At 46.4% G+C, this 27871-nt stretch overlaps 3 protein-coding genes across 4 annotated transcripts; 2 read left to right on the forward strand and 1 right to left on the reverse strand.

Annotated features, from left to right (window-relative positions):
• Positions 1-5553: 5553 nt before the first annotated feature.
• LOC137873632 (RNA-binding protein 5-like) lies at positions 5554-12963 on the reverse strand. The gene is made up of 25 exons (XM_068711923.1): positions 12858-12963; positions 12604-12652; positions 12345-12507; positions 12100-12252; positions 11680-11749; positions 11246-11319; positions 10498-10581; positions 9993-10053; positions 9796-9867; positions 9505-9665; positions 9235-9335; positions 8909-8996; positions 8671-8736; positions 8455-8527; positions 8255-8358; positions 7955-8084; positions 7761-7852; positions 7494-7664; positions 7260-7409; positions 7058-7132; positions 6778-6957; positions 6576-6650; positions 6391-6491; positions 6173-6302; positions 5554-5979 (listed from the first exon to the last, which is right to left on the reverse strand). The coding sequence occupies exons 2-25, from the start codon at positions 12618-12620 to the stop codon at positions 5854-5856; spliced, it is 2517 nt and encodes an 838-aa protein (XP_068568024.1). The 5' UTR covers positions 12621-12652; positions 12858-12963; the 3' UTR covers positions 5554-5853.
• Positions 12964-13862: 899 nt separating this feature from the next.
• On the forward strand, positions 13863-17012 carry emc3 (ER membrane protein complex subunit 3). 2 transcript variants are annotated; one of them, XM_068711924.1, is made up of 9 exons: positions 13863-14079; positions 14510-14681; positions 14790-14847; positions 15004-15097; positions 15299-15403; positions 15570-15651; positions 15768-15847; positions 16078-16160; positions 16250-17012. In XM_068711924.1, the coding sequence occupies exons 2-9, from the start codon at positions 14527-14529 to the stop codon at positions 16376-16378; spliced, it is 786 nt and encodes a 261-aa protein (XP_068568025.1). In that variant the 5' UTR covers positions 13863-14079; positions 14510-14526; the 3' UTR covers positions 16379-17012. The 2 variants fall into 2 exon arrangements, with proteins under 2 accessions (XP_068568025.1, XP_068568026.1); XM_068711925.1 differs by lacking the exon at positions 13863-14079 and adding an exon at positions 14098-14248.
• A 343-nt stretch (positions 17013-17355) lies between these two features.
• usp4 (ubiquitin specific peptidase 4 (proto-oncogene)) lies at positions 17356-27659 on the forward strand. The gene is made up of 22 exons (XM_068711926.1): positions 17356-17507; positions 18788-18915; positions 19046-19176; positions 19263-19389; positions 19556-19701; positions 20317-20378; positions 20534-20668; positions 21582-21699; positions 21821-21994; positions 22103-22261; positions 22566-22790; positions 22911-22994; positions 23089-23183; positions 23514-23696; positions 23815-24197; positions 24280-24501; positions 24592-24662; positions 24772-24887; positions 25003-25152; positions 25562-25665; positions 25995-26083; positions 26275-27659. Exons 1-22 carry the CDS (start codon positions 17356-17358, stop codon positions 26395-26397), a joined length of 3177 nt encoding a protein of 1058 aa, XP_068568027.1. The 3' UTR covers positions 26398-27659.
• The last annotated feature ends 212 nt before the right edge of the window (positions 27660-27871 follow it).

The following is a 27871-nucleotide window of genomic DNA, read 5'->3' on the forward strand; positions in this document are numbered from 1 at the left end:
ATGAGACAGCAACCCCAATTTCCTTTTGTAAACCCGACCCTTTGTGGAAAGCAAGAGGCCATTTAACCTCTGGATCACACGAGCTCCACATCTGCTCTGGGGTTGACCCAGTGGGGATCGGCTACCCATAGAGGACAGGGCCAGAGGTGCTGAGAGGGAGGCTGGTGCGTCCCAAAGGGTCAGCAGATGTAGGCTATACGCTATAGTTCAAAGACAGGATCTCAAGTGTGTGTGTGTGTGTGTGTGTGTGTGTGTGTGTGTGTGTGTGTGTGTGTGTGTGTGTGTGTGTGTGTGCTTTAATGCTTTAATTTAATAAGCACTGTCCTCTGGTTGTTCCTTTTCCTTTTCCCAAATAACACGTCGGTATGCTGACTGGAGCTCTAAACTAATGAGGAGGCGAAGGACATCCGGCAACATGGTCCTGGAGGCACAGCATATCCCCCCCCCCCCCCCCCCCCCCCATCCTTTCTTCTTTTAACGTCGGGTGTATCAGCGCACCTCGCCTCACCTATCCATCACCTTAACTAGCGAGGCGTGCGTAGCTCTCCGGAGCTATTTCTGAATGCCAAGAGCCGTGCACATGTGAGGTGTAACCATAGGAACTGGGCGTAGCAGAGGTTGCAACGCAACACAAGTGAGATGACCACCGAGCAGAGACGACGAACGGATAGTGAAGCGTGGCAGCGACTCACGTGTTTGAGCTATGATGGCATTCACAGGTTGGTGGGAACTCTGACCCTATTAATTCAAGAAACTAGGGGGACAAAATACTTATTTAGGGATTATTAGGTTCAATCGTCACCATGTTAAAACGTCTTGGTTTAGCATGTTAGCGTGCTACTGTTTGCTAAGTAGCTCTAAATATCATTTCTTCTGAAGAAATATTTAAGATCCAAGACTAAAGTGACAGAAGGGAAAAGGAAAAAGTCATTTTCAAATCTGCTACTTCAGCACCACAGACAGTGCCATGGATGGATCAGTACACGGGGCGAGCTATAGGCTACTGATATTCTGCATTTTGCTAACAGGAGGGATAACATTCCCCTCTCACACTGGGTACAGTTGAGGCTGATGGGGTTGTCAGTTTTGCAGTCCATGCACCAAAGTATTGGATAAACTTAGGTGACATCAAAGCTATTGCGATGCATCCTGTGGGAGCGTGACTGTCTGTCGCAATCCATCCAATAGTCTTTGGGTTTATTTCAGTCTGGACAAGTCGTGGACCATGTGACCTCTGAAAAGGCACGGGTAAAAAGGTAAAGGAGCGTAATGGCTGCATTCTTTCTGGCGTTGTGCAGACATCACAGGTGTGCTTTGATCACCTGTTTCACCGCCGGCTGGTAGAATCCCTGGCAAAGACGTGGCTCTCAGGTTTCGAGTCAGAAATAATGAGCAATGCAACGAGCGTCTCGCGGTTCGTTGTCAGACTTCAGAGGTTGTTATTTGTTCATAATGATGTGTCCGATTTTTCTTTTACCCGACACACTAACTAATTTATACAGAATAACACAGAAATTAACTTTTCCTCGCTCCATGTATGATACATTCAAAGCCACTTTTACTTTACAGACGCATGTTTATTATCTTAAATCATCAAAAACAAAAGCTCATTATGAATGCGGTGTGGCACGGCAAAAAAAAAAAAAAGCGACAATTCACCTTTGCACAAACTGCAGCACACACACACACACACACACACACACACACACACACACACACACTATTGAGCATCAACAAAGCAGCGCAGCCTTCTGAACGGCTCTGAACGGATTCCTGAAAACAATGGGAGGCTGTGACTTCTGGGAGGTCAGGCAAATCTGCGTAACAATAGAAGAGCTTATAACTTTTGGCGACTGTAAATTCACAAGTGGATTTAGACTTTTCAAAGGCAGGTCTAGAAAAATGAAATAACACCAGCCAATTATTTTAATTTGGACAAGTCTCCTTTCCCTGAGACTGTTAGTGTCCCACATCCTATCACGAATAAAAACGTCTCCCTCGTCTTCACTCGGCCGACTTCAGTGAGATTTAAAACTATCTGGACGGTGGGTCTTTTCCAAGGAGCTTCCCTCAGAAGTGTAGAACTTAATTTGTGTCCTCCTGCTCTTCCTCCACGGCCCCACAGCTCTCACCATGGACACAATTAGGAGAAACCAGAAGAAAAGACCTCATCACAGACCACTAAACCCATTCAGTACGTTTTCCAGCCCGGCTGCAGGATGCTGCAATCAAACTCAATTAAGGTCAACCTTCTAGCGCGTTCATCATGCAAGGAAGAGACGCCGGTCGCTGTGTGCTTTATCCGAAGCAACATGGTCCACTCATGGACGAGCGAGTAACGGCCGCGCCGTGGAAAAGCGGTTTGTTTACATTAATACGACTATTAAATCAAAAAGGAGAGGAATAGGATCCATATCAATTCTTTTCTACATTATCAGCATGGTTTCACTTTACGTAGGCCCTGGTTTATTCGGGGGAGAGTGACGCAACAAACCCAACTAGCTACTAGCTGTTTCCAGAGCTTTCGACTGTACAACATGGACTTCATCAATGGTCAGCGGCGCTAGAGGTGGATCTGTTGATACGCAAGCTCACTGGGTGATTTCCCTTTAAGGACCTCTTTTGTTGCCTTTAAGGTTGGAAGTTGGAAGTTCTTTTAAAATTGCAGTTTTACAATCCCAACTCAAGGTTCACTTGCTAGATTTTCTCTGCTTTCAACCGCATCGCACTGTCTTCATCGGTGGATTTAGTTGAACTGACACGGAGATGGGTGGCTTTACGTGCTGCTTCAGTTAACTGAAAGCAACACTTGGGGAAAGCATAATCTCATTTCATCTCACAGAACCAAATAGGACACATGAAGTTGAAAACAAACGACAGTAGATGTTACGTAACGACGCGGTAAGCTCCAATAATCGGGGAGTTTCTGAAGCGTTTATCGAGAGGAGACATCTGTCATACCAGGGGGACGATGTTTGTTATCCTCGCCAGACTTCAATCATCTGAGAACGTTTTTACAGAAGAAGTTCACAAAGTGTCCCCTCTCCTACACACATAAACAGACTTGGGCCACCTGCCCATCCTCCTCTTTTTGCCATCAAAGAGCCTGCGCCGTATTGTACACGCACACACACACACACACACACACACACACACACACACACACACACACACACACACACACACCCCCACTGGTCCGGAGCATTATTCCTCTCTGCAGGAGGAATTCCCTGAAGGAGCAGCATAGCCCTTCCAGGAGGAGGGAACTGAGACATGGAGGCCCAAAGAGGGAAGCGGGTCAGGGTGAAACAAAGTATAGCCAGCAGCGATGAAGACAAACACGTTCTGGGATAAAACTTTGGTTTCGTTGGCTTTCGATGTAAACAATGTGTGAGTCAGTCCACCACTTTGGTCCAGATTGAAATACAACTTTTGGATTGATTTCCATTAGATGTGGTACAGACATTCATAGTCCCCAGAGGATGAATCCTGTTCATCCATGCGATATAAATGTAATCATCAAAACCGTCTTAAGGGCATCATGGGAGAAACATCCCAAACATTGTTTTTTTTTTGGAATAATAACCAAAATAATGAAGTTGACATACCTCATTTTATGAACGCTCAGATTTAATCACATGTCTAAACTCTCTCTAAATGAACGTAGCTCATAAGTTCCTCAGTTATTGAATTCAGTTTCCTCCTGTTTGGACAGCTGGCCAGAGTTTTGAAGCGACTTGCCTGCATGAGACGCCGGTATTACCAGTGTGGATCCTTCCGTTTGTCATGCATTTATTACAAAGTATACAGCCTCAGATGCATTTCCTTTTTGATCCCAGAGGAAAGAAACACAAATGTTTCAGACGTAGACAAACAGGAAACGACGGTATTTACTCTGAATGGGTACATCTTCACCGCGACCAACTCTCAGTTTGTGTTAAGGACTTCATCAGATGGTGTAGAACGGATAGACATCATGACCGTATAACCTTCTGCTCGTCATACTTCTACAGTCAGATGTGACATATTCCTTTCAGCTTGCCTCATGATTTAGTTCCTTGTTTTTTTTAGATTCCATTTTCCATCTTTCGACATCTCATGCCTCCTCTACACCTGGGGCAGTTGCTCTGGTTTTATTTAAAGAGTGCCTTCTTTCCTCCAAGTGCACAGAAAGCTTGTAGAACAACTTCATGTGCAACTTCCAGATCTGTCTTTTCACGTTTTCTGTTTAAATGTTGATATAACAAGATTGAGATTTGAATGTGTCGCTCAGGGATGTAAGGCCCGCTCAAGAAATCGGAGCTGAAATCCTATTCACGTCACGTTTTTCTGTACATTTGGAACATGGTGTACGTTCGCCAACCTCATCCTCACACAGTTTTATTCAGTGTGGTCACTGAATGTGTTACGCAAAAAAAAAAAAAAAAAAAAAACGGCTTAGTCAAGTGACACAGATTCCGGTTAAGCCGAGCCGGTGCCACGTTGAAAACTGAGCGGGCATTCACACGTGTCCCTGCGGGGCGGTGAGCGCGGGTCACATTAATCGACGGGCAGATCAAAAAGCCGTCGCTCTGCTACGGCGGGTTTTAGTTTTAGTTCGGTCAGGAGGAGAGCTGGGTGAGCTCTGGCCACCTGGCATGAGTGGGGAAAAAAAAAAAGGGAGGATTTCCTCAAGAAGCGGAGATGATGATTCAAAACGGCCTCAAGCTGTAGCATTGTGACTGTTGTATTATGACCCAAAAGTAGTGATGTTAATCCCCCACCCACCACCCCCCCCCACCCTGTGCCCTGCAGCCGTGAGGACGTCACAATGTCACCGTGAGACAGGCTGCTAATGTAACCAGCTGTAAAACTACAACCACAGCAAGACGCAGACAAGAGTTCAGGCTCTCGCATCATTGTCAGCGTACAAATACATTTAACGTGATTCCTGTACTATGAAAAATACGAGTTATGGATGCAAATATTGTCCCACTAAATTCATAACCAGGACGTTTTTTTTATCATCTTTAATAGTGAAAGGTTGATCAGATTCCCTTCCAAAACTGGCACTGCCCTCTAGTGACAGGAATGAACGTCTGCTTTTAGAACACCTGTAAATACAACAATGAGCCTTTAATGATGCGTCTTAAATCCTTCACTGAGACCTCGCACTGATATTAAACTGTTGGTCTAAACTCTAAATTACCGGCGTTCCCACTGAAGCGAGAGGCGGTGGTAAAACATGTCAGCCACTGAGCCTCGGGAAAGAGGATAGGAAAGGAAGCCAACAGAGGGTCTGGCAGGAATAATGGACAACGGGTCTAGTGGCGGATGAAAGATGGAGGATCAGTATCCAGTGTTTGTACCATGAGCATTTATATACACACACAAGCCCAGTCCTAAGGATTGTGGATGTATTAAATATTAAAAAGGAACAAGACGCTCCCGGCTGGAGGACCGAGTTTTTATACTTTTTAACAGCTTGGTATTCTCTTAAAGCACAGAGACACGTGGATCTAAGGACCATCAGCAGCTGTAATGTCTTAATGTGTGAGTGATACTCAAACAATATTAAGCTGACCTGTGTATTATTTTATTTTCCTCATAATTTGTTTCTTGTAAAAGACAGAAAACATCCAAGTATTGTCGAGCACAAAAAGGTCAAATTTAATTGTCACGTTGATTCTTCAGCAGGTCTGAATAACTTGTATGTACAAACGCTATACAACATTTACATTTACATACTCTGGAATGACAAAATATTGAATATATAAAACACCATTATATACATAGAGAAGATGGAGTCTGTGCAACTCTTTCCAGTCGCGGCATCGTTTGGCCACGACGGTAATATTTCCCGGTTCAGCGCGATCACTCGATTTCCGTGAAGCGTGCAAACATGGCCTTTCGAACGGCGTCCTTGTAGGTGTCGGATGCTGAGAGCTCATAGGAGCTTCCTTTAATACCCAAGCCTGTGCCCTTGGTCCTTAACGAAGCCTGCAGAAGGGGGGGGGGGGGGGGGGACGGTGATTAGCGGAGAGACAGATTGCATGCAGCTCCTCTCCAGGTAACACCGCTAATTGCTATGCGAGTGAAAAAAAACCCCAAACCAAACATTGACATGCATATTTCATCTGCCGGGAAGCTGGCAGGGAGATAAGAAAAGGAAGAGAACCGCCGGCCTCCTCACCGAGATGGGGGCGGTGATGCCCTGCTGGTGGCGTCCCAGACCTCTGCCTTCCTGCCAGCCCATCGCTTGCAGCATTTTGTTCCCGATGTTGTCACTGGTGAGGCCGTCTTTGGTGGGCTGCTCATAGTTCCTGTCGAAGGGCGAATGACCGAAGGCGTTCAAAATGAGACGAAGAAAAATAAAATCACAGCTGTTTGCAGTGTAATGAAGAGTCTTACACGGTTGGAGTTGGTGGTTTGTAGAACTTCTTCTTCGGTGCAGGAGGTTCAGGAACTCCATACTTCTCCCTCCTCTCTGCAGCTCTGTCTCTGTACTTCAGCTGTTAAATAAAAAGGACCATGACACTTGACCTCATTGAGAAACAAATAACCTCCGATAGAGGAAGAATGAGTGAGCGGAATACCTCCGTCTCTTTCCTCTCCAGCTCCTCCAGCTCAGCTTCCGTGAGTTTCGATCTCCTTTGAATTTCCAAGTTTTGCTTAAAACAAATGAGAGATTAATAACGTTCTTATTGGAACTTTTTTAAAATGCTGAACAGATGGCACTGCCCGCAATATTGCCCAGCCGCTTGCAGATTAGCCGCCCGCCGCTGCTCCGCTGCTCACCTTGTGGAGGTCAGAGAGCTGCTGGTGACGCAGCAGGGCGTCCTTGGCGGGGAACTGCCGTCGACACAGCAGACAGACCATCTTGGTCCAGTCCGTTATTTTGCCCTCGTCGTCCGCCGCTCTGTCGGAGCCGCCCTCCTCGGGGTCGCTGTCTCCGTTGTAAGCGGCGACCAGGCCGCCCTGTGATCGGACAAAAAAAAAGAAGGGATATGAGGATTAAAAAGGGTGTGGGATTTATCTTTATTAATAATAGTGGAAATAAAAAAAGGCACAAGCAAACCTTCGCTGAAGTCTCCTGTTCTGTGATCTTGAATTGTTCAATCATGAAAGACGGCATCTCAAAAGCTCCCGTTTGCTGAGAAGGAAGCGACAGATTTCATTCACACAAAAAAATATGAAAAGTATGAATTTGAATGAATGCAAGTTCCCAGTTAGCCCCCCCCCTTAGTCTGTATTAGTGCCTGGTAGTCACCACTGAATACCTTTTTCTCAAAGAGGAAGAAACCTGCATCGGCAGCTGCAGACTCTCTCCTGTCTTCCTCCTTTGATGGTCCAAAGCCTTGGAAACTGCTCTTAAAACTCTCTTTTTGCTTATTCAAGGTTTTGGCCCAACGCTCCATGTCCTTCGCGATCTGCAATCATATCAGCGCGGATCTCATTTAAATGACGAAGATACGATCCACGCGGAGAATAACGTATTAAAAAGCAGCATTTACCTGCTGTGCAGACTTGCTTTTGGGCTTCTCTTTTCTCTCTTTGGGCTCTTTACCGTTTGCGGCTGACGAGGCGCTGGCTGAGCTGGTGTCCGAGTCAGCCGGCGCTGGGATGTAGGTCCGTCTCTCGCCGTCCCAGTAGAGGTACTGCTGAGTGTCAGAGTTATAGTAGTACTGTTGATGACAAGCAGAGGAGGAGGCGGACCGTTTTAGAGCAAATAAATGACAAAACTCTCTGCGCATAAAGCAGGACTACGGAGGAGGACATACTTGGCTGCTGGGGTCATAGTACAGACCCGTCTGTGGGTCGTAGTAGTACCCCGACGACTCATCATACTGGTACGCCGAGGTGTCAGGGCCGTCTACAGAAACAAACAAGGAGGCTCAAATAACATGAAAATCAATCTACGGCGGGTCTATTTGTTCCCATGCAGAGGAGGCACGGTGAAGCGGACTGATCTCACCTGTCGCGCTGACAGCAGGGTCCGCACAGACGACAGCTGCGGCAGCGGAGGCCGCCGGTGTCACCGGCGGGGAAGAGCAAACGCTCGCAGTCTGCTGCGCCGCGTCGACGGCCCGAACCGACTGATGCGGCTGAAAGCGAGGAGGGAATAAAATCAGGGTTTACATTCGTGGCCGCCATACGACACCAGAGCCGTACATTGTTGTGCATAGATGCCCATGTTAACACACGCACACACACACGCACGCACGCACACACACACACACACACACACACACACACACACAGACACACGATCTACCTGTAGGGCAGGCTGGCTGATAACGACGGGTTGGTAAACCCGAGCCGCCTGGGATACGACCATACCGGCGGCTGTGGGGATTAACGTCTTCATTCCTGGAGCGGCTGAAGACAGTCGGTGATAGATAGATTAGCAATCACAGTCAGAACAAAACAAACAAACACGAAATAGCTCAGAGTGATTTGACCGCCTCTTTTTACCTCCGAGCAATCCATCTCCGATGACGGGAGCCATGGCTTCAGGCTGCTGCGGCCATAATTGATAATTCTGCGCCTGCGTGAGAGGGGGAAGAGAGAGAGAGAGAGAGAGAGAGAGAGAGAGAGAGAGAGAGAGAGAGAGAGAGAGAGAGAGAGAGAGAGAGAGAGTCAATCACTGGTTGAAGTCGTCGCCGCGATAAAAGTCGACCGTGAACTGACCTGCGTTTGCCGATAGCCATCTGGAAGGGCGATGTAGTCCGAGGCGGCACCAGAACCTTGCTGTAACTACCAGAACATACAGAGAACAGTCAGCATAGATCAACGTAGATTTACTCTCCTAACTTTTAAAAGATGGGTCATAAAACAAGCTGCTCTTTGCCTTGCTTTCATGTCACACCGCTAAGTTTAGGGGATTTTAAGTGCAGCAAAATGACTTCAAAATGACCCCCCCCGATACCTGGCTGGACGACCACTGGGCGGCGGCTATGGCTGTGCTGGCGACAGAGAGAGCGCTCGCTCTGATCCCATCAGGCTGAGTCGAGTCTCTGCAGAAGACACGGAGCAGTTAGTTTAAACCGGGAACGTTTGCAGCTCAGGCAGGATGAAAAATCAGCCGTTCGTTTGCCTCAACTACGCGTTTTAATTACTGCAGGACCAAACGAATGAGCACCCACCAGCAAAATGTGAGTCTAAATTCAGATACAACAGAGCTTATGTGTGCCATTTTCTAAAAATAGAGAGCTGAATCAAACCGTATGTGTGTGTGTGTGTGTGATGACTCACTTCCTGGCACTCTTGGCGTAATCCACACCGATTGTTTTTCCGTCCAGCAGTTTCAGAGGTGGCTGAAGGCTCTGGAGAATGGTGAGCAGCTGAGAAGCCTCCTACACAGGAAATAAAGACGCAAAAAAAAACCTGTCAAACGTGTGTACAGGCCCAGAGAAAACATATTGACTGAGAGATATATATATATATATATATATATATATATATATATATATATATATATATATATATATATATATATCATCACAACTACATGAAATAACGCACCAGGGGAGAGGAGAGCTGGACAAAGGCAAAGCCTCTATTCTGTCCCGTCTGCTTGTCTTTGATGAGGCGGACGTTTCCTGCCGACAGGTTGGCGTAGGGGGCCAAAATGTTCAAAATGCCATCGATGGTTGAACGAGGGGCAATGTTTCTCAAAATGATGGCTGTGAACAAAAAAAAAACAAAAAGAAGTGAAGAATGAACATAGAATAGGATTACTGGGACACACACACACACACACACACACACACACACACACACACAGACACACACACGTTTAAATGCGTCGCTTACTGTCTCCGTTGTAATCTCCTGGCTGTTGAGACTCGACGTTTAAAGCGCTCAGTGCCGGCGGCGACTCTCCATCTGTACTCAGCAGAGACGAAGCAGAGGGACACGTGGGTCAACGCCAGTCGGGACACAGCAGGGGGGGACAACTCACTGAGAGGAACACGCGAGTTACTTCTGGTCTGTCGAAGCAAGTCACTCACCAACTTTGGTCGCGCCGCACCTGAAACACTTCAGCCTCTTCCGGAAATTGTACAGTCCACACTGTGATAAAGCGATGACAAGGTAGTAGTGGAATTAAAGAAGGGATAGACTGTACCGAAGCTTAGCAAACATAGAGCCTATTTATTTCATATATAATATATAGCAGCACAGTTAGTGCATGTGAAGTAAAAACAGCATGCAGCAGAGAGGAAGAGGGGGAGCTACGCTTTCACAGAGCTATATTTTATTTATGATAATATATTATATGCAATCACACAAGGACGTAGATGAAAGGACCGTTTGGGGGGGGAACTGCTCAATGCTGGCACAGTCAACAGTGCTGCTGTTACTTTGTAGACGTTGTATTTGGCTGGTTTTCTCACACAGACCTGGCAACCCCCCCCCCCCTCTCTCTCTTTTTTTGTTTCTTGTACTGAGAGAAGCCCGTTCAATAGCTCCGGCGTGCTTTCACCTCCGCACAAAGACAATTAAAGTTGCGCTCACTGCATTGCAAAGCCAGTTCTCAAACTTCTGTCTCCTGTTGCTGTAGTGCACCGCGACGCTCTTCCCCTGGATCGCCAACTTGTTCTGCGGAGTCAAAAGCCGCCGGTTATTTTTCAGACTCCGCGGAGAAGAGGGCGAGAGAGCAGCTGGAACGGGAAGGAGTGGCTAGGCTTACACTCGTAGCTGCTTAGGTGGAGTGTCTCGGGGAGTCAAACAAGGGGAACAGAGGTAGAAGGTGAAGTTTAGAGAGAAAGCTGCAGGTTTTTTTTTTTTTTTGTGTATGAGGTCTCAAAACAAAAAGGAAAAAGGTTCTATGTGTTTGGGATCGGAGTGCTGCCAGCTCGGCCAATGTCTCACTCCAGTCAGTCTTCGGATTTTTAAATGGAGATGAGAAAGCATCCGAGTGACTGAGCTGGAGCAGAATGTGCTATAAAACCACTGTCCAGTCTTCCTCCATGAGGGGCAAACACTTACTTAGCTTAAGTGATTCAACACTGAACTCCTGGCGTCGAGTAAACTAAGCAGTCGAGAAACTATAGTGTCTGATAAAGCTGCTGTATACAAACAAAAATCAGCCAATTGTGTGATTATATCAAACACATCTACGTTTGATTATCGCAGATTCTGATACAGTCCTGCAGCTAAACAACCGTCTGTCTATTGCAAATGTGCACAGCTCTCACTGGTCAGTCATGTATCGGCTCTAATCTCCAAGAATAACTCGAAACTTGGTGATTGTTGAGGCAACCTGATTGGTCTCCATCCATCGGGTAGAATCTTGCAAGTGATAAAACTCCACGAAGGCGAAACCTCGGCTTATACCTAGAGACAGCATTCAAATATAGACGGGAGGCGTGTTAGTTAGAATGCGTTCGGTGCAACATTCAGACTCACAATGGGCTTGTAACACTCCAACTCAAATCAAAAAAAAAAAAGGCGGGAAGGGTGCTTACAAGACTTTGTTTACCATAACATTTCATGTCTGTACAAGAAGAAAATGGTAGAGGAATAGTACGTACAGTTGCCTCCTTACCTGGCGAGATTACGACAACCAGACAATCTCTGCTCGACACAAAGGATCCCCCTGACAGCTGTATTCGCTCGGTGAATTGCGATAGATAAATAGGGAATGTGGGTTGTAAGACGGAGTGCGGAGGGGAACGTGAGACACTCGACACTCACCTGTCCTTTTCTTCATCAGGCGAACGTCCACGGGCTGGGGCCCCCGAAGCTGCTCGAGTGACGAGCGGATCTGGAGGATTGGAGCGGAGGGTCAAAATAATCATAACTCCTCTTCTGCCTCACGTTTACGACGATTCTCGTAAATGAAAAAAGGTGAGCTGCCTCTTCCTTACTAACTAGTTCAACAAATGTCATCGTCCGAAACGATACAAACCGAGCAAAGAAATCCTTCAGAATGAAGCCAAAGCCTCAATCAGCAGAGTTAACCTCTCCGCCTCCAACAACCTTCACGCTCTTTACAAGGGATTTGCTGGTTCCTCGTGAAAAAATGAAACCGGAAGGCGGCAGCCGCACCCCCGTCTCCTTACGCTGGGTGCGACTTTTACCCTTAAAAAGCATCAGTGAGGCTGGTGGGCTTACATCATCCTCCGTGACGTGGAGAGAGAGGCCCCTCAGCATGATGGTCTTGCTCTCCTCCTCCTCGTCCTGCTCCGTTTTGTAGTCCTGGTCTGGATAATCCCCCTCGTATTCATCATCAGATCTGTCGCTGTTGCGCCGCTTTCGGCCCCTCTGCTGCACACGAGAGACAATAAAGAATACTGTTGTTATGAACCACGATGTTTTTTTTTTGTATTCCCCTGTTACACGTACAGCGGTTCACTCACCTCTGGACTGTCTCTGCGCTCATCAACACGTTCTCGGTGTCTGTCATCGGCCCATTGTCGGTCCTGGTCCCTCTCCACGTCTCTACCCAGCCTGTCGTGCCATTCTGGATCTTCTCTCCTCCCATCCGAACCATATCGTCCACTACGTTCACTCCGACTAAGCCTGAAACGGGGGGGGGGGGGGGGGGGGGGGGAAGCGTCAGCGCGAATACACTGAATATATACGAGCCACTTTCGTATTGAAGGATGTCCAGCTTACCTTTTATCAGCTCCCATGGTTCAGTGGAGACACGTTTGATCAAGGGACTCTGTAGAACAATCGCAAGTGTTTGAAACGTTAGCTTAAACAGCAGATGTGTCCCTGCCTTTGCTAACGCATCACCAAGCAGGCCGGTTTAACTAACGGTAGCTACGTGCGGCGGCGGACGTTAGCTTTGACGTTTTATAGCGTCAGTGACCTGACATTACTTAGCTTACGTCAGCAGAAAAACAGTATAAATTCACGTTACATACCGTCCTGATAACACAGACCGCTTTATCTGTTGGTTACCCGGCTTGGTTTCCAGGTTTTTTTTTCTTCAGTCTCTGGTCAGCGGAGTCTTCTTCTCTATTGAAGACTGACGGCAAACAGAGTCATCGCGCCACACCGCCCCCTACTGGTCAGGAGACCACAGAGCACACACGCGCTCACACACACACACACACACACACGCACACGCACACGCACACACGCACACACACACACACACACACACACACACACACACACACACAACAAAAGAGCGAATGATATAACGCTCCATCCCTGTGGAAATGATCAAAACATCTACTGTACTTAAGCGGATTAATTTACATTTATGCAATCATATCTTGTATTTGGTTGCTATGACCTACAACATGTCACCTAATATGTATTGTGTGTTGTTCAGTGATGGAAAGTAACTAAGGACATTGCGTCATGTAAGGTGCTTAACTGGAGTATTTCCATTTGTCTGCGACTTAATACTTCTGCCACACAACAATTCAAAGAGGAACATTGTACTTCGTAATCAATTCCATAAATTCCATATCTGTAGTTACTTATTTTGCAGGTTAAGATTAACACGAAATATACTCAACAAATAAAACTGGATGCATGATAACTTAAAATAAGACTTTTTTTTTTTTTTTTTTTTACTAATTAGCCAGCATCAAAATTAAATTGATTGATCCACCCTCATCAGCTGCAACATTAAAGTGATGTACAATGATTATAATATAATATATATGGTTCTGAAATGGGCCATTCTGCACGATGAGTGCTTTTACTTTTGGTACTTAATGTGCATTTTGATGCCAATACTTTTGTACTTCTTTTGAATGTAGGATATTGTGATATTGTTATACTTTAGTTACAGAGTATTTCTTCAACACTTGGCTGGCCCGGGGCTGACAGTTCCCCCCATCACCGCTGGGTGTCGCTGCAGTCCCGCTGAGGTGCGGATGAGCTGCAGAAGCAGAAATCTGCTCTCATCCACAGACAGTAGGCTCTCATCCCCTCAACACCACAGCGCGATGGCCGCAGCGGTGGATTCGAACTGTTAAATGTTGTTTTAATTATTTTTTGAACTACCTCACAAAGCGTATGATTCGCGTCCCTCGCAGCTGTGGTAAAAACACACTACAAGTGGTCAACGCTGCGCTAAAGACGACTCTCCAGCTCCCGCAAACTGTGACCCCGGGCACCAGGAGGAAGGTAGCCAGCTGGTGCTAACGTTGCCATTAGCGAACCACTAGCGTCAGCTAATCGGTGGTGGATTACATGCATTATTGCTGCTGGTTTTAGTAGACAACAGATTGTTTTTCTACTCTTTGCCGTGGAGCTCAGATTAGGTGGTTTAACGTTAGCGCGTTAGCTTGATAAGGTACGTAACCTATTCGTAACATTACGGTAATGACGCTGGCTAGCTAGCTAAACGAGCTGACAGCTCTGTGGTGTTCGAGGCGTGATCGTAGCGTGACAGCCATGTTACATCTTAGTCATTTAGCAAACTATCACCATAACAACGCCTTACGTTAGCTAGAAGCTTACCCCAATAGTTGAGACTACTTAAAGCCGTGTTTAACTTTCCTGCAGGGTATTGAACGTCTTTCTCTTACGTCGCTGTGTTTCATTCTTCATTCAGTTAAGCTACGAGGCTGGATGGCTGAGCCGGAGCTTCTGCTGGACTCTAATATCCGACTTTGGGTGGTGTTGCCCATTGTCTTCATCACGTTTCTAGTCGGGGTGATACGACATTATGTATCCATTCTTCTTCAAAGTGACAAGAAGTTGACGTTAGAACAGGTTTCTGACAGGTACGTCATCTTTAATTGTGAGGTTGGATCCTATTTTAAAAAATAAATAAAAAAAACCCACTTGGAATTCATGTGAATTAATCAATTTGGTTTCTTCTCCAAATCCAGCCAGGTTCTTATTCGGAGCAGAATCCTGAGAGAAAATGGAAAATACATCCCCAAACAGGTAGCAAATGTCACCGTCCATCTCCGACACATGTACGACATATTGTCCACTCTTTATGAAACACGCTCTCAACACAAAGCCACCGGTCTTTGCATTTGTTTGTCACAACTCCAACACAACTAGGACAATGTCACTAAATATCTCTCCTTGTTTCAGTCTTTTTTGATGAGGAAGTTCTACTTCAACAATCAAGAAGATGGATTTTTCAAGAAGACCAAAAGAAAGGTTGTTCCGCCCTCTCCAATGACAGGTAATCATTTTAAGTATTCACCACCGTACATGATACGATGACGCAATCCGTAGCGTTAAAATGCAAATTAGTTCAATTAAAAACGTCTGTCATTAAAGAACTAAGCTTTCTGTGTGTGTGTATGCATATATATACATATTCAAACAGTACTTTTTCGAGTTCATCGAGTACATTTTGTTGCACACTTGTCTCCTTTCACAGATCCCAGCATGCTGACCGACATGATGAAAGGAAATGTCACCAATGTTCTTCCCATGATCCTCATCGGAGGCTGGATCAACTGGACCTTTTCAGGATTTGTAACGAGTAACTATACGTCGCTCTCTCTCTCTCTCTCAGATGTGGCAGCTTGTCGGGCAGAATGTGACACGCGCAACCAAAACAATAACTCTGAATGTGTCTTGCTACCAGATGAGATGTAGCTTGTGTGGGAATCCTACATTGAGTTCTTTCTGCACTCTCTTCCACACAGCTAAGGTTCCCTTCCCGCTCACGCTGCGCTTCAAGCCCATGCTTCAGCAAGGAATAGAGCTGCTTTCACTGGATGCCTCCTGGTAAAGTAACACAACAGGATCTATAGAGATCTACTGTATGAGCGGTTGCGTATTCATCTCAAAATGCTTAAGTGAGCCTCTCTTGACATTTGTTTCTGTGTGCATTTCTCCTCTAGGGTGAGCTCGGCGTCGTGGTACTTCTTGAACGTGTTTGGACTACGAAGCATGTACTCATTAATCCTAGGCCAAGATAATGGTAATTGTTGTTGTTGGTAATATTTCATTTTGATACACACACAATGTGAGAGTTACATTTTAAGATTCAGCTTCAGATGCATCCTGGTCAGTGATATCTACAAATCAGATCTTGTGAGGAAGGCCCGTGACGTTGGCGATTCCGTGCCGATAAAGCTTTGCGTTCAGATAAATTATCTGTCATTCCCAGAAGACGAGTACTTCCACTCTGTTTTTCTCAAATCCCCACAGGTGCAGATCAGTCGAGGATCATGCAAGAGCAGATGAGCGGTGCAGCCATGGCCATGCCTGCAGATACAAACAAAGCTTTCAAGGTACGTGCCCCGCGGTGGTTTTTAGCGTTATTAATCAATGTGGCGGGGCTTTGCTCGGTTGTTGGCGTGACGTCTGTCCTTGATTTCAGGCTGAGTGGGAGGCACTGGAGCTGACGGACCACCAGTGGGCGCTGGACAGTGTAGAGGAGGATCTGATGAGCAGAGAGCTGGACTTTGATGGCATGTTTAGCAAGGAGCTGCCAAGCGGCATCTTCTGATGGCCTGGTCACTTCTACCTGGAGCCTTCGGTTTGAATTTTGATCAATGCAGGGGTTTGTTTTTGGTTAGAGCCCCAGCGATGGGACAAATCCCTTCATGTTATGCAAAGTTTACATTCACTTATTTGTTGTCCTTGTCTTTTCACATGTATTATTACCTTTCCATATAATATCTGAAATGACTTAATAATACACTGGTTCTGCTGCTGTTCCATCTCTTTTGAGACAAAGGGATGTTTTGGAGATATTAAGTGGCTTTTTGCTTATTGGAATGCATTATTATTAGCTTGTAACTGTATGCCATCATGCCATTAGGTAATAGAATGTGAACTACCTAGTGCTTCTTTTTTTTTTGATTGTGTCATGCACAGCTGGACCAGCTGTTTCAATTTCCATATGTGTCATGTTTAAACAATAGACGTTTTATTTTATTATACTTTAACCATCTTTAATGACTCCTTTTTGTTAGATGGATCAGCTGCCCAAAGCTGGAAATAGACTGAGAACTGATTGGCTGTTGGCAGGGAGAATGTTTGTGTGATTGAAATATTGTGTTTTTGAAGTATGTAGATGGTTTATTTTGTATTGTAACCCCCTCTGTGTTTTGTACAGCATAAAGCCTGTTTTGACAAAATATATGTAGTTTTCTTTGTTGCAAGCAAACGTCATCCGTGAGGCTGTCTGCTGAGGTCTGTTGATTCCCCACAAGATGTTCTGAGATCATAATAATACAAGGATGGCTGCTTCAGTAATACACTGCTGGCCTAAGACACATTGTTATACGACTCCTCTGTGATTGACCGGTGATGCCAGAGCAGTCACATTGGAGTGCTACAGCAGCTCTACTCGATTGTGCAACGTCACTGACCGTAGAGGAAGAACGTGTCCCCCCCCCCCCGAGCAGAGCGCTGAGGCTCGCTCAAGTCGAGTATGCGCCTCTTCCGTTCGCGCGTTCACGATACCGGCACACTCGCTACATGATGGCCGAGGGAGGCGGACCCGAGCCGGGTGGCGCGGCAGACTCCGACTCGGAGCCGGTAGCCGCACAAATGCCAACCCCGTCAACCGAGAATCAAAAGCAGACTATCGGGTCACTTTTGAAGACGACTCTGAGAAAGGGCGACGAATGGTAAGAATCGTCCACGGCCGAAGATACCTGTGTGTTTTCAGCTAGCGTTTAGCTAGCTAACGTTAGCTAGTGAGAAACAGGAAATGCTAACATGCTAAAGCTAGCATGCTAACGGAACCAATGGTTGCGAGTCTGAAATCGAAAGCTGCTGTGCTACCGATACTTTGTCCGGCTAACGTTTAACAAGTTAGCCCGCTAGCTGCTAGCCAGCGCGACTTAAATATTTGCACGGTGCCTGTAGTAACAGCTATCGACGTTGGTTGTACACAACCGAACTAGCATGACTAAGTGGGTCATTTGTAAATGTTAATGTCGGGTTTGTGACAACTTAAGTGACGTTGGCTGATGTGGTAGAATAGGCCCTGGATTCAGATGGTGAGTTTATTTGCCAGTCAGACCGGCTCGTTGTTGGATAAGTAACGTTGGGTACCAGGAAATGGGCCCGTTGACAGGATTATTTTGCGAGTCGTTGCCTGCTTGTACTGACGTACCAGTTGAAGTTGTCTCACAGGTTTCCTAACGGGTCAGCTTCCGGTGTTGGCTAACACTGTTTCAGATCCCAAAGACCGTCCAGGCCTGGGCACAATGCCGCGAGTTGTTCTAAAGAGGGTTCACTATTCCATTTATCAACAGACAAATGTGAGATAAGCAAGAATTTAAATAGCCTTCTGTAGAAATGGGCCACAGTTATAATGCCTATCAGCTACTAGCTACTGAGCTAACACCTTCATATAGTTGTTAAAAGTCAGTTTATGAATATACAGTGTTTCCTGATACTGCAGTATCACTAAATAAAACTGGACTTCTGTCCCAATGCGTTCAAGCTGAAATGTAAGATTTCCCACAAGCATGTTTACACTGTTTCATAGCTTAGGGAAGTTAACCTCAGGGTTAAAGAGCAGTGATGGACACTCCTATGTGAAGCATTGATTTCCACTGACCTCTATGACCCTAACATGGTATTGTGTGAATGCTTGCTAACAAGTCTATCAACTGGAGGAGATTAAGTCAAACTAACTTGCTGTTACAATATCTGCGAATGCCGAGGCAGGTTGGCATTGCATCATTTTCTGGGTTAACATAGGACTTAGTTCAACGTCTCTCCAAATCCCATGTATCACCTCTTGATCCTGCCCTGTCCTTGTGCCACATCATAAACATATTAGGTGACCAAAAATGCTTTATGAAGTATCCGTCTTACAGGTTCAGAAGAAAACGATCGAGTGTCTTTCAAAGTGTGACATGTTTGTTTTGAACTGTTCCCGACCTATTTGTTTTAGGTATCTGATAGACAGCCGGTGGTTCAAACAATGGAAGAAGTATGTTGGATTTGACAGCTGGGACATGTACAATGTTGGAGAACGTAGCCTCTATCCAGGACCAATTGATAACTCCGGGCTTTTCTCAGGTAAAACCTTCATCTGTAAACAAACATCTATTTGGGCTTTGGCTGCTCTTGAGAACAGCACACATCCCACATAGAGATTAACAGAGCGGCGCAGCCTGTAGTCATCCTTTTTGTTATTGTTTCCTTAAAGACCAGGAGACTCAGGCCCTGAAAGAGCACCTTATCGATGAGCTGGACTACGTCCTTGTACCCACCGAGGCGTGGAAAAAGCTTGTCAGCTGGTACGGCTGTCTTGATGGCCAGAGACCCATCGTCAGGAAGGTAATGCTGTTGAGGATTTTCTTTTTTTTTTACGTGACCATTCGCTTGTGGTTTGTGGCTCCTTAAATGTCTTCTTTCTTCCCCAGGTTGTCGAGCACGGCATGTTTGTGAAGCACTGTAAGGTGGAGGTCTATTTGCTGGAGCTGAACTTGTGTGAGAACGACAACATGGACAATGTGGTTACGCGTCATTTCAGTAAAGCTGATACTATAGGTGAGGGCTGACACGAATTTCCCACGGATTTGACTTTGCATTGAAAGCGACGAGATAAATGGCTTCCTACACAACCAGGAATATCATACGTTGTCGGTCATTAAATGTGTTTTGTGTAAAAAAAAAAAAAGATAATAATCAAGCTGGGCAAATCCCTTCTTTTCAGACACTATAGAGAAGGACATGAGAACGCTGTTCAATATCCCATCGGAGAAGGAGACACGGCTCTGGAACAAATACATGAGCAACACCTACGAGCAGCTGAACAAGCCCGACAGCACCGTGCAGGACGCTGGTCTCTTCCAGGGGCAGGTAGGTACAGCTGTGGTGTTCAAGTAACCCTCCGATTACCGACGGACTCCTCCGTTTCCTTTTGAAGAACGCCACGGCCCAGTAGTGTACTGGTGCTCACTGCGCATACATAATTCATTTACAGGCCTGCTGCAGAACAACATGGACTGTAAAGAGTCTATTGCAATGCAATACATTAGCTATGTATACAAATCTCTGTGGTGTATCAGATGTTACTGTAGAAGCTAATTCCTCCGAGACATTCCCATCAACAAAATGATCTTTGAAAGGGAAGTTTCACTCTTTATTACTGTTTAATTGCATTACATTTGAAGCGTTCGTGCTACTGTGCCCATACTCATGTTCACTATAGTTGCAATTTGAAAGGTGTGAGACAAGAGTTTCAATTTATCACAGCAGCTATTTTCCTAAAACTGCAAACTAAAGCTTAAAAAAAACCGGACTTAATCCCACGCCGATCGAAGTGAGTGCAGTTGATGGACCTGCCCACAGCTGCTGAAGGTGGCGGCACTAGACACGCGTTGGTATTAATTCACGCCTGAGACACGACAGACAGCTCTGACATGAAGGTCAGTTTTTGCCAGCTTGGCTCTCAACCAGCTTGTTCTCCCACAGGTGCTTGTGATCGAGCGGAAGAATGAGGATGGCACGTGGCCCAGACAGGCCTCCCATCCCAAGTAAGCAAATACCTTCTTTGTTTGTTTTGTCATTCTGTAAAAGCCTGTAGGAATATCCATGGTATCCTAGTAGTTTGAGAATTTAATATACACATCAAATATACATCCAAACTTGTTTTTAACATGGCAAACACGGTCTTGCTCTCGCTCACCAGATCCAGTACTACCCCATCCAGGAATTTCACTACCTCCCCAAAACTCTCCTCCAACTCAACAGCCAGTATCTCCTCAACAGTAACCAATGGAGACAGCAGCTGTAGCCCTAGCTACACGCTCAACAACAGCAACAGGCAAGTGTCCTTTTCTGATCTACCCCCCTTCACTTTTTCCTCCATTCCTCCGTCCTTTACCGCTCCAGCGTTATTCAGTTGTTACGTCTCCAAAGACTCATTGTATGTTGTGATGGAGCTTCCACATCAAATGTTTCTCCTGCCGGTGTATTGTAGAGGAGATTAAAGGGACATTTAGACATTTATTGATTCAGCACGAGGTCTCTAACAGATAATCTTCTTCTTCTTATGAATTTAAAAGTGTGTTCTTTCCCTCTTCCCATAATCTCATTAGTTCTCTTTTCGTCGTTTTAAGTTTGTCAGTCTTTCATTTGTGAGTTTGTTTTCGTTTGCTTTCAAATGCAACGCTGTGTCACCCAGAAAAGCAACGCAGGTCGACCCCAATTTGGAGGCGAGCTGGAGTAAAGGTGTACGAGCACTACAGCGCTGTATCAGCATGAAGTTGATCTCATTGCATAGCGAGGAACACGTCATGAAAGGGTGCACCGTAGTAACTGTCCTGTTGCAGCGTGGGTCCCTTATCGTGCTTTGCTTACTATAAAAAACCATTATGGCCTTACGGTGCTTGCATTCGCTCTTTCTGACGTTCTCTGCGACCTCGAGCTGAGCAGGATTACTGAAGAGTTGGTTACTTGTGACCAACTGTGTCCGCGCTAGAGACACAATTTGATATTCAAAGTACACAAATTGGCACATTTCATAGAGACTAGCATTCTAAACGAGCACAAGAGTGTGGTAGCTTGAAAATATTACTTGTTGTCAGTTCGTAGAGGTACGCATGACAAGTGGTAATGACATGTTCTCTTGAAGTGTTTTTAATCCGTGCAGCACATTTGAATAAACACGGACGGCTTGATCACAACACTGCGTCTTTAAGGATAACCCACAGTAACCTCTCTGCTCTTCCAAACAGATTGGGGGGCTACAATTCATACAGCTCCTCCTACAACTACAGAGAGTCACAGTTGCAGCCTGGCCTGTGTGGTCTCAGTAATTTGGGCAACACCTGCTTCATGAACTCTGCCCTCCAGGTAAAAAAAAAACAACAAAACAAATATGCTATCCAGCTTCCGTTCAGAGAAAGTCAGTTTCCAGTTTTCTTTTTGGGGGTTTCATGTTCACACTGTCCATCTATAATTCCTCTCCTTCCAGTGCCTGAGCAATGCATCTCCACTCACAGAATACTTCCTCAATGACCAGTATGAGGCAGAGATTAACCGGGAGAATCCGCTGGGGATGAGGGGAGAGATCGCAGAGGCCTACGCCGATCTCGTGAAGCAGATGTGGCTGAGCCGCAGCAGCTACGTGGCCCCGCGCACCTTCAAGGTGAGTCGCGTCAAAACACCCTCCTCTGAAGTGAATGTGTTACATACCGGTTATCCATTCATAATCTTAAAGGTACTAACAAAATTCACCTCTTCTCACCCCCACCAGACCCAGGTGGGACGTTTTGCCCCCCAGTTTTCAGGCTACCAGCAGCAGGACTCCCAGGAGCTGTTGGCTTTCCTGCTCGACGGGCTCCATGAAGATCTGAATCGCGTCAAGAAGAAGCCTTATCTGGCCCTGAGGGATGCAGAGGGCCGGCCAGACGAGGTGCAGAGAAACGGGGGGAAAAAACTGCAAAGACTATGCTGTATTCACAGCACTCCCGGCTTTGTTGTGTTTCCCTGAAATTGGCTTTAAATTTCAAAAGACATTGACTGAGCTGCGAGACATAGCATTGCTTTTTATTATGAAGCAGCATATTGTGTGCTTTGATCTGCTCAGAGGAAGAAAATGCCTCAATTTTGACTGATTTTGAAAATGCTTCAATGAATTACTTAACGATATCTAGTTTTCTTTCTGAGGCTTTAAACGGGCGTCTGATGAAAGTCTTTCCCTGTTTGTGGAATTACAGATTGTTGCAAAGGAAGCCTGGACGAACCACCGCTTGCGCAACGACTCTATCATCGTCGACATTTTCCACGGCCTCTTCAAATCCACTTTGGTGTGCCCGGAGTGCTCCATGGTGTCTGTGACCTTTGACCCATTCTGCTACCTCACACTGCCTCTGCCCATGAAGAAGGACCGGACTATGGAAGTGTTCCTGGTGCGGTCAGACCCCCAGTCCAGACCCACACAGGTGAGGTGGATCTAGAGTTATAGCTCTAGACTTGGAACACCTACAACATGATAAATAACACCAAATTACTAATACTAGCGCTCCAGTTTGCTTTACTTGTTGTCGTTCTTTGTCTTGCAGTACCGAGTGGTGGTCCCCAAACTGGGAACAGTGACAGACCTGTGCAGCGCCTTGTCCAAACTCTGTGGATTCCCTCAGGAAAACGTGAGAACCCTTTTCTTTGTGTACCTCCAGCGTCACATTTTCTTTGGTTGACGTGGAAACGCGCGCTAACTTTGCCATTCACGTCTCCGTCTAGATGGTGGTGGCTGACGTTTACAATCATAGGTTCCATAAAATCTACAGACGGGATGATGGTCTCAACCAAATCATGGAAAAAGATGACATCTTTGTGTAAGTGCTGTTGTCTTAAGTGAGTCACTGTGGCCACGGTTTAATGCTATAGTTGGGTTTGAAGCGCCTGCAGGGGTCGCTAGTGAGCCATCCGGCCAGCCGCTCGCCGTGAGCTTCACTGGAGACCGTTCTGGTAAACACAGACCGTTTAAATGAATGGGAACTTGTGGTCATCTCATAACATGAGGAAGTTGGACAATCCTAGAAGTAAACTGCAGCATGACTGGTGGGCGGTTCTAGTTGTCCAGTGCTAAGCCAGGCCTAGCGTACTGCCGTATCTGTGTCAAATCTGTGTGTAATGTGTGTTTTTTGTGTCGTTGCTCTTTGCAGGTATGAGGTGCAGGAAGAGGACAGCGAGAGGATGAACCTGCCTGTCTACTTCAGGGAGCGCCACTCCAAGCACGCAGGAAGCTCCTCAAGCACCATGCTGTTTGGCCAGCCTTTACTCATCACCGTGCCCAGACACAACCTCATAGCAGACGTTCTCTACGACAAGATCCTGGAGAGAATCGGGTGAGGGACCCGCTGTGTGGATAGAAACGAGGGAAACGGCATGGCAATAAAAAAAAAAAAAAAAGTGAGTTCTGAGTGTATTTGGTGGTTAACTTATCTCCTCTGTTCCGTGCTGCAGGCGCTATGTAAAACCATCCCAGAGCCCGAACGGTGAAAGCAGGGCTTCAGCATCGGCTTCAGCATCAGCCTCTGCATCGCCCTCTGCATCGGCTTCTGCATCGTCCTCGGCAACGGCATCGGCATCGGCCCCGGCAACGGCCTCGGCCTCAGCCTCGGCGTCACCCTCAGCATCGGCAACGACCTCGGCATCGGCCCCGGCATCGGCCTCGGCGACCTTTGCCAGCTGCAGCCAGGCTCCTGAATGTTCCACATCGTCTGGTCTCAATGCCGGTCCGGGGGGCTGTGGCAGCCCCCTGTCAGACGGGGCCTCGTGCAGCGCCAGCTCCAGTAACGGCAGCAACCACTCAGGGACCTGCAACGAAACCAATGGCTTATATGACGGTAATTAGCCGAGATTCACCAAATTCTTTTCAGAGGAAACATTGATCGGCAAAGTGATGAGATTTCATTGTCGTCTGTTCAGGCGAGGAGGAGGCCATGGACCACCAGGTGAGTCCAGAGCCAGAGAATGGCCAGTCTGAAGAGGATGAAGAAGAGACCTCCGACTTGGAAAACGGGTCTAAAGGAGGCTCGGCCAAGCAGCGCTCTTCACCAGCCAAGCTCTTCACTTTCAGCATAGTCAACTCTTATGGGACGGCTAACATCAGCCCGCTGCCCTGCGACGGAAATGTCCTCAAGCTTAATCGTCAGTGCTAATCTTTTTTTTTTAAACTTTAAAATTGTTCGTTTTATTGCGTTTCTATACGCTGACTCTCCCTCGTCTTCCTCTCTGCAGCTCATTCCACGGTGGCCATCGACTGGGACGCAGCATCGAAGAAGCTGTGCTATGATGAGCAGGAAGCAGAGGTCAGTAGGTTTGATAGTCGGCAGAAAACATCCCGTGACGAGACGTGCAACTCGCCGTTTTTTTTTTTTTTTTTTTTTTTTTACATTTTGCGTGAACATTGTGTTTCAGGCCTACGAGAAGCATGAGAGCATGCTCCAGGCCCAGAAGAAGAAAGCCACCGTGGCTCTGAGGGAATGCATCGAGCTCTTTACAACAATGGAGACACTTGGAGAACACGACCCATGGTGAGGGCTCACATCTGCGGCCCACTTCAGTGTCAAACCACCTCTCACGTCTCCATCTTTGTCATAGAAATATAACCCTTTTTCTTCTTCTTTTTTTTTTTTTTTTTAAATGCAGGTATTGTCCAACATGTAAGAAACACCAACAGGCCACGAAAAAGTTTGACTTGTGGTCGCTGCCACGCATTCTGGTCGTCCATCTAAAGCGCTTCTCCTACAACCGGTGTTGGAGGGACAAGCTGGACACAGTGGTGGACTTTCCCATCAGGTATGCAGGAGCCGTAGCCTGAAACGAAGTGACCCGAGGTCTGAATAAGGGAATCATGAAATATTTATTGCACTTGGAAGAAATGGACCGTTGCCTCAGAGAACTGGCATCGGTACAGTGTCCCAACTGTCCTTATCTGTTTGTTCTAGTTGTGTAACTAATAAAACGTTGCAGATATGCATGAGTCACTAACCCGGTAAAAATGGAGAAGTTGTAGCTGTGTTGTTATGTGTCCAACACATAACAAAAAAAAAAGCTGACTCATGCTTACTAAGGTTGTCTTAAACATACACAAAGTGTCCCACATGCTGTGTTGAATATCTTTTGTTTCATAACTCAGTGTGGTAGAAATGCCGTTTTTTTTTAATTATTATTTCCCTGTGACTGACGATCTTTTTCTCTCCGTCAGGGATCTGGACATGTCCGAGTTTGTGTGCGACCCCAAGGCCGGCCCCTACGTATACGACCTCATCGCCGTGTCCAACCACTACGGAGGAATGGGAGGGGGCCACTGTGAGTCGACGCTTTCTCTGTCACTTGTAACACTTTTGGAAATTGCTCCACATCAACATGCCGTGAAGCTTTACTATATCTTCAGCCGGTCATACGTTCCCTCTCTTGTTCTTTTGTTTGTCTTAAAACACACACAATATGAGTCAACAGCTGGTCTGTCTCCATGGACACTAATCGGTTCCATCTTCAAAGTGTCTCGTGCGTCCTCTCTCTTTCTCTCTCTCTCTCTCTCTCTCTCTGTGGACTCATTGTCCGGCTGTTTTTTGTCCCTTCACAGTAAACGGTAACTGAGTAGCTGTTTGTTTTAACACTTGTTTTCCTTCTCACAGACACAGCTTATGGCAAGAATAAAGTGGATGGAAAGTGGTATTACTTTGACGACAGCAGCGTCTCCTCTGCCTCAGAGGACCAGATTGTGGTGAGTTTTGACTCTTTAATGTTTCATAGATGTTCTGTGTTAAGGTGCCTCCAGAGATGCTTCTCTGTCACTGACTGACGTTTGGCAGAGATAAGCTCTCGGCCCTCATGGCTCTCTGTCCTTGGTGTCCAGTGTCCCTGTTGTTGTTGTTGTTGTTGTAGTGTAATTCTATCCCTTGTTGCCCCACGCAGACTAAAGCAGCCTATGTGCTGTTCTATCAGCGCAGAGACGAGGACGCCCCCTCCAAACCTCAGCCTTCGGCCTCGCTGGGAGGAGCCCCGGAAGCAGCCGACGACCACATGGACACAAACTGAGGAGCCCTGACGCGAAGGGACACGCACTGAAACATATATATGGCAAATAGAGACACTCGGACGCACACACAAAGCTACTTTTAGGGACAGAGGACTCCACAGACTTAACATTATTAACCCCCCCACCTGCCCCGTATTTTATTTGATTTCTGTCTCCAATGTCGTCGACTAGAGCCGACGGCCTCGTCAGGAGAGCGACCCGAGAGACTTCTTCCCCCCCGCAGCAGATGGCCGACTGATTTCTGATCATAGCTTACTAGTGTGGAACTAAAAAAGAGGAGTACGGATATAGATCCTCTCACTGGATGAACAGAATGTTAGAAGTGCCCTCCAATGCGTAGATAAAAACAAAATGTTTCTGTCAGAAATATTAAAAAAAAGAAAAAAGAAAGGAAAAAAAAAAAAAAAAGAAGCCAAATGCACATGTTTCAACCAAAGCGTTCCAAGGTTTTTATGATTAAAGTATATCAACTGTTAAGACATTAGCAGGATGCTGGCATGGTGCCGACTCTCTGACGGTGTGATGTGTACACAGAACAATACAGGCCATGCTTGTTGAGAGAATACCGTGACCCTTTATTCCACCCGCGTAGAGCGAGTCGCCGACCGGCAGCCGGGGGGCTGGGGGGGGGGGGGACGCCGCCGCCGCCGCCAGATCCGTGTGGCGATCTAAAAACCACGGAGGGGACGTCTCGGTCCCAGGTTTAACACCTGCGTCTTGACACCATTTGTGGCAGAAGCGGTTTCTCTTGCTCTTTGTTCAGCACATCTTTGTTTTGGATTTTGTTTCATGATGCACAGATTGGGCTCTGCTGCCTCTCAGACCCTAAACTCACGAGAGGAGTCTCACTCTGCTCATTTTTATTGTCCTTTTTTTCTTTTTTCTTTTGTAATGACAATGCAAAAAGCGGCCTTTTGATTCCTGCAGCCTGACTAAAGAAGGGGGGCACTTTTGAATTCTCCATGAGTACATGATCGACCTGCTTCTGGTGCATCAAGAGATCACAGGATTGTATGATTTTTTTTTTGGCCTTAGCGTTAAAGGGTTATGGTCTGTCATACACTTCCCGATCATTTTTAATGTGTCTTATAAGCATATTTTGATCGCTGCCTGATCAGACCCCCTGGCTCACCTGCTATGGCTTGTCCTTATTAGTCCTGTACATTTAATGCAGCGCTGTATTGAAATGGCTTTTGTTATTTGATATCCTAAAAGCACACTTGAGTGAAGCAAAAAAAAAATAAACTAGTATAAAAGCGGTGCTCTTGAACTCGCTCCCCGTCATTTGGGAACAAATCCACACGTGTCGTCGGACCGGGTCGGGGGCAGCGGCACCCTGACTGAGCGAGGTCACGGTACGCCGTAAGGCAGCGCTGTTCGTCGGCGCCGTTAGAGGAGGAGCCCTTCATTGTCTCCTTACAGACACACGAGTCCCCCAGGAAGTAGTCGTAACGGGTGTAGAACTGTGCTGCT

This window comes from Cebidichthys violaceus, unplaced genomic scaffold (genome assembly GCF_023349555.1).
Source record: "Cebidichthys violaceus isolate CVI_PGR_0920_01 unplaced genomic scaffold, fCebVio1.0.p SCAF_17, whole genome shotgun sequence".
In the NCBI taxonomy this organism is placed as follows: Eukaryota; Metazoa; Chordata; class Actinopteri; order Perciformes; family Stichaeidae; genus Cebidichthys; species Cebidichthys violaceus.

Coding starts and splice junctions, on each gene's coding strand:
- LOC137873632 (XM_068711923.1), bottom strand. Junction 9,666..9,795: donor AGGAGATTACAACGGAGACA/GTAAGCGACGCA, acceptor TTTTGTTCACAG/CCATCATTTTGAGAAACATT. Junction 8,737..8,908: donor CCCAGTGGTCGTCCAGCCAG/GTATCGGGGGGG, acceptor ATGTTCTGGTAG/TTACAGCAAGGTTCTGGTGC.
- emc3 (XM_068711924.1), top strand. CDS start 14,527: ATGGCTGAGCCGGAGCTTCTGCTGGACTCTAATATCCGACTTTGGGTG. Junction 15,404..15,569: donor CTTTTCAGGATTTGTAACGA/GTAACTATACGT, acceptor TCTTCCACACAG/CTAAGGTTCCCTTCCCGCTC. Junction 16,161..16,249: donor ATACAAACAAAGCTTTCAAG/GTACGTGCCCCG, acceptor CCTTGATTTCAG/GCTGAGTGGGAGGCACTGGA.
- usp4 (XM_068711926.1), top strand. CDS start 17,356: ATGATGGCCGAGGGAGGCGGACCCGAGCCGGGTGGCGCGGCAGACTCC. Junction 19,702..20,316: donor CTGGTCTCTTCCAGGGGCAG/GTAGGTACAGCT, acceptor GTTCTCCCACAG/GTGCTTGTGATCGAGCGGAA. Junction 23,697..23,814: donor AAGATCCTGGAGAGAATCGG/GTGAGGGACCCG, acceptor TCCGTGCTGCAG/GCGCTATGTAAAACCATCCC.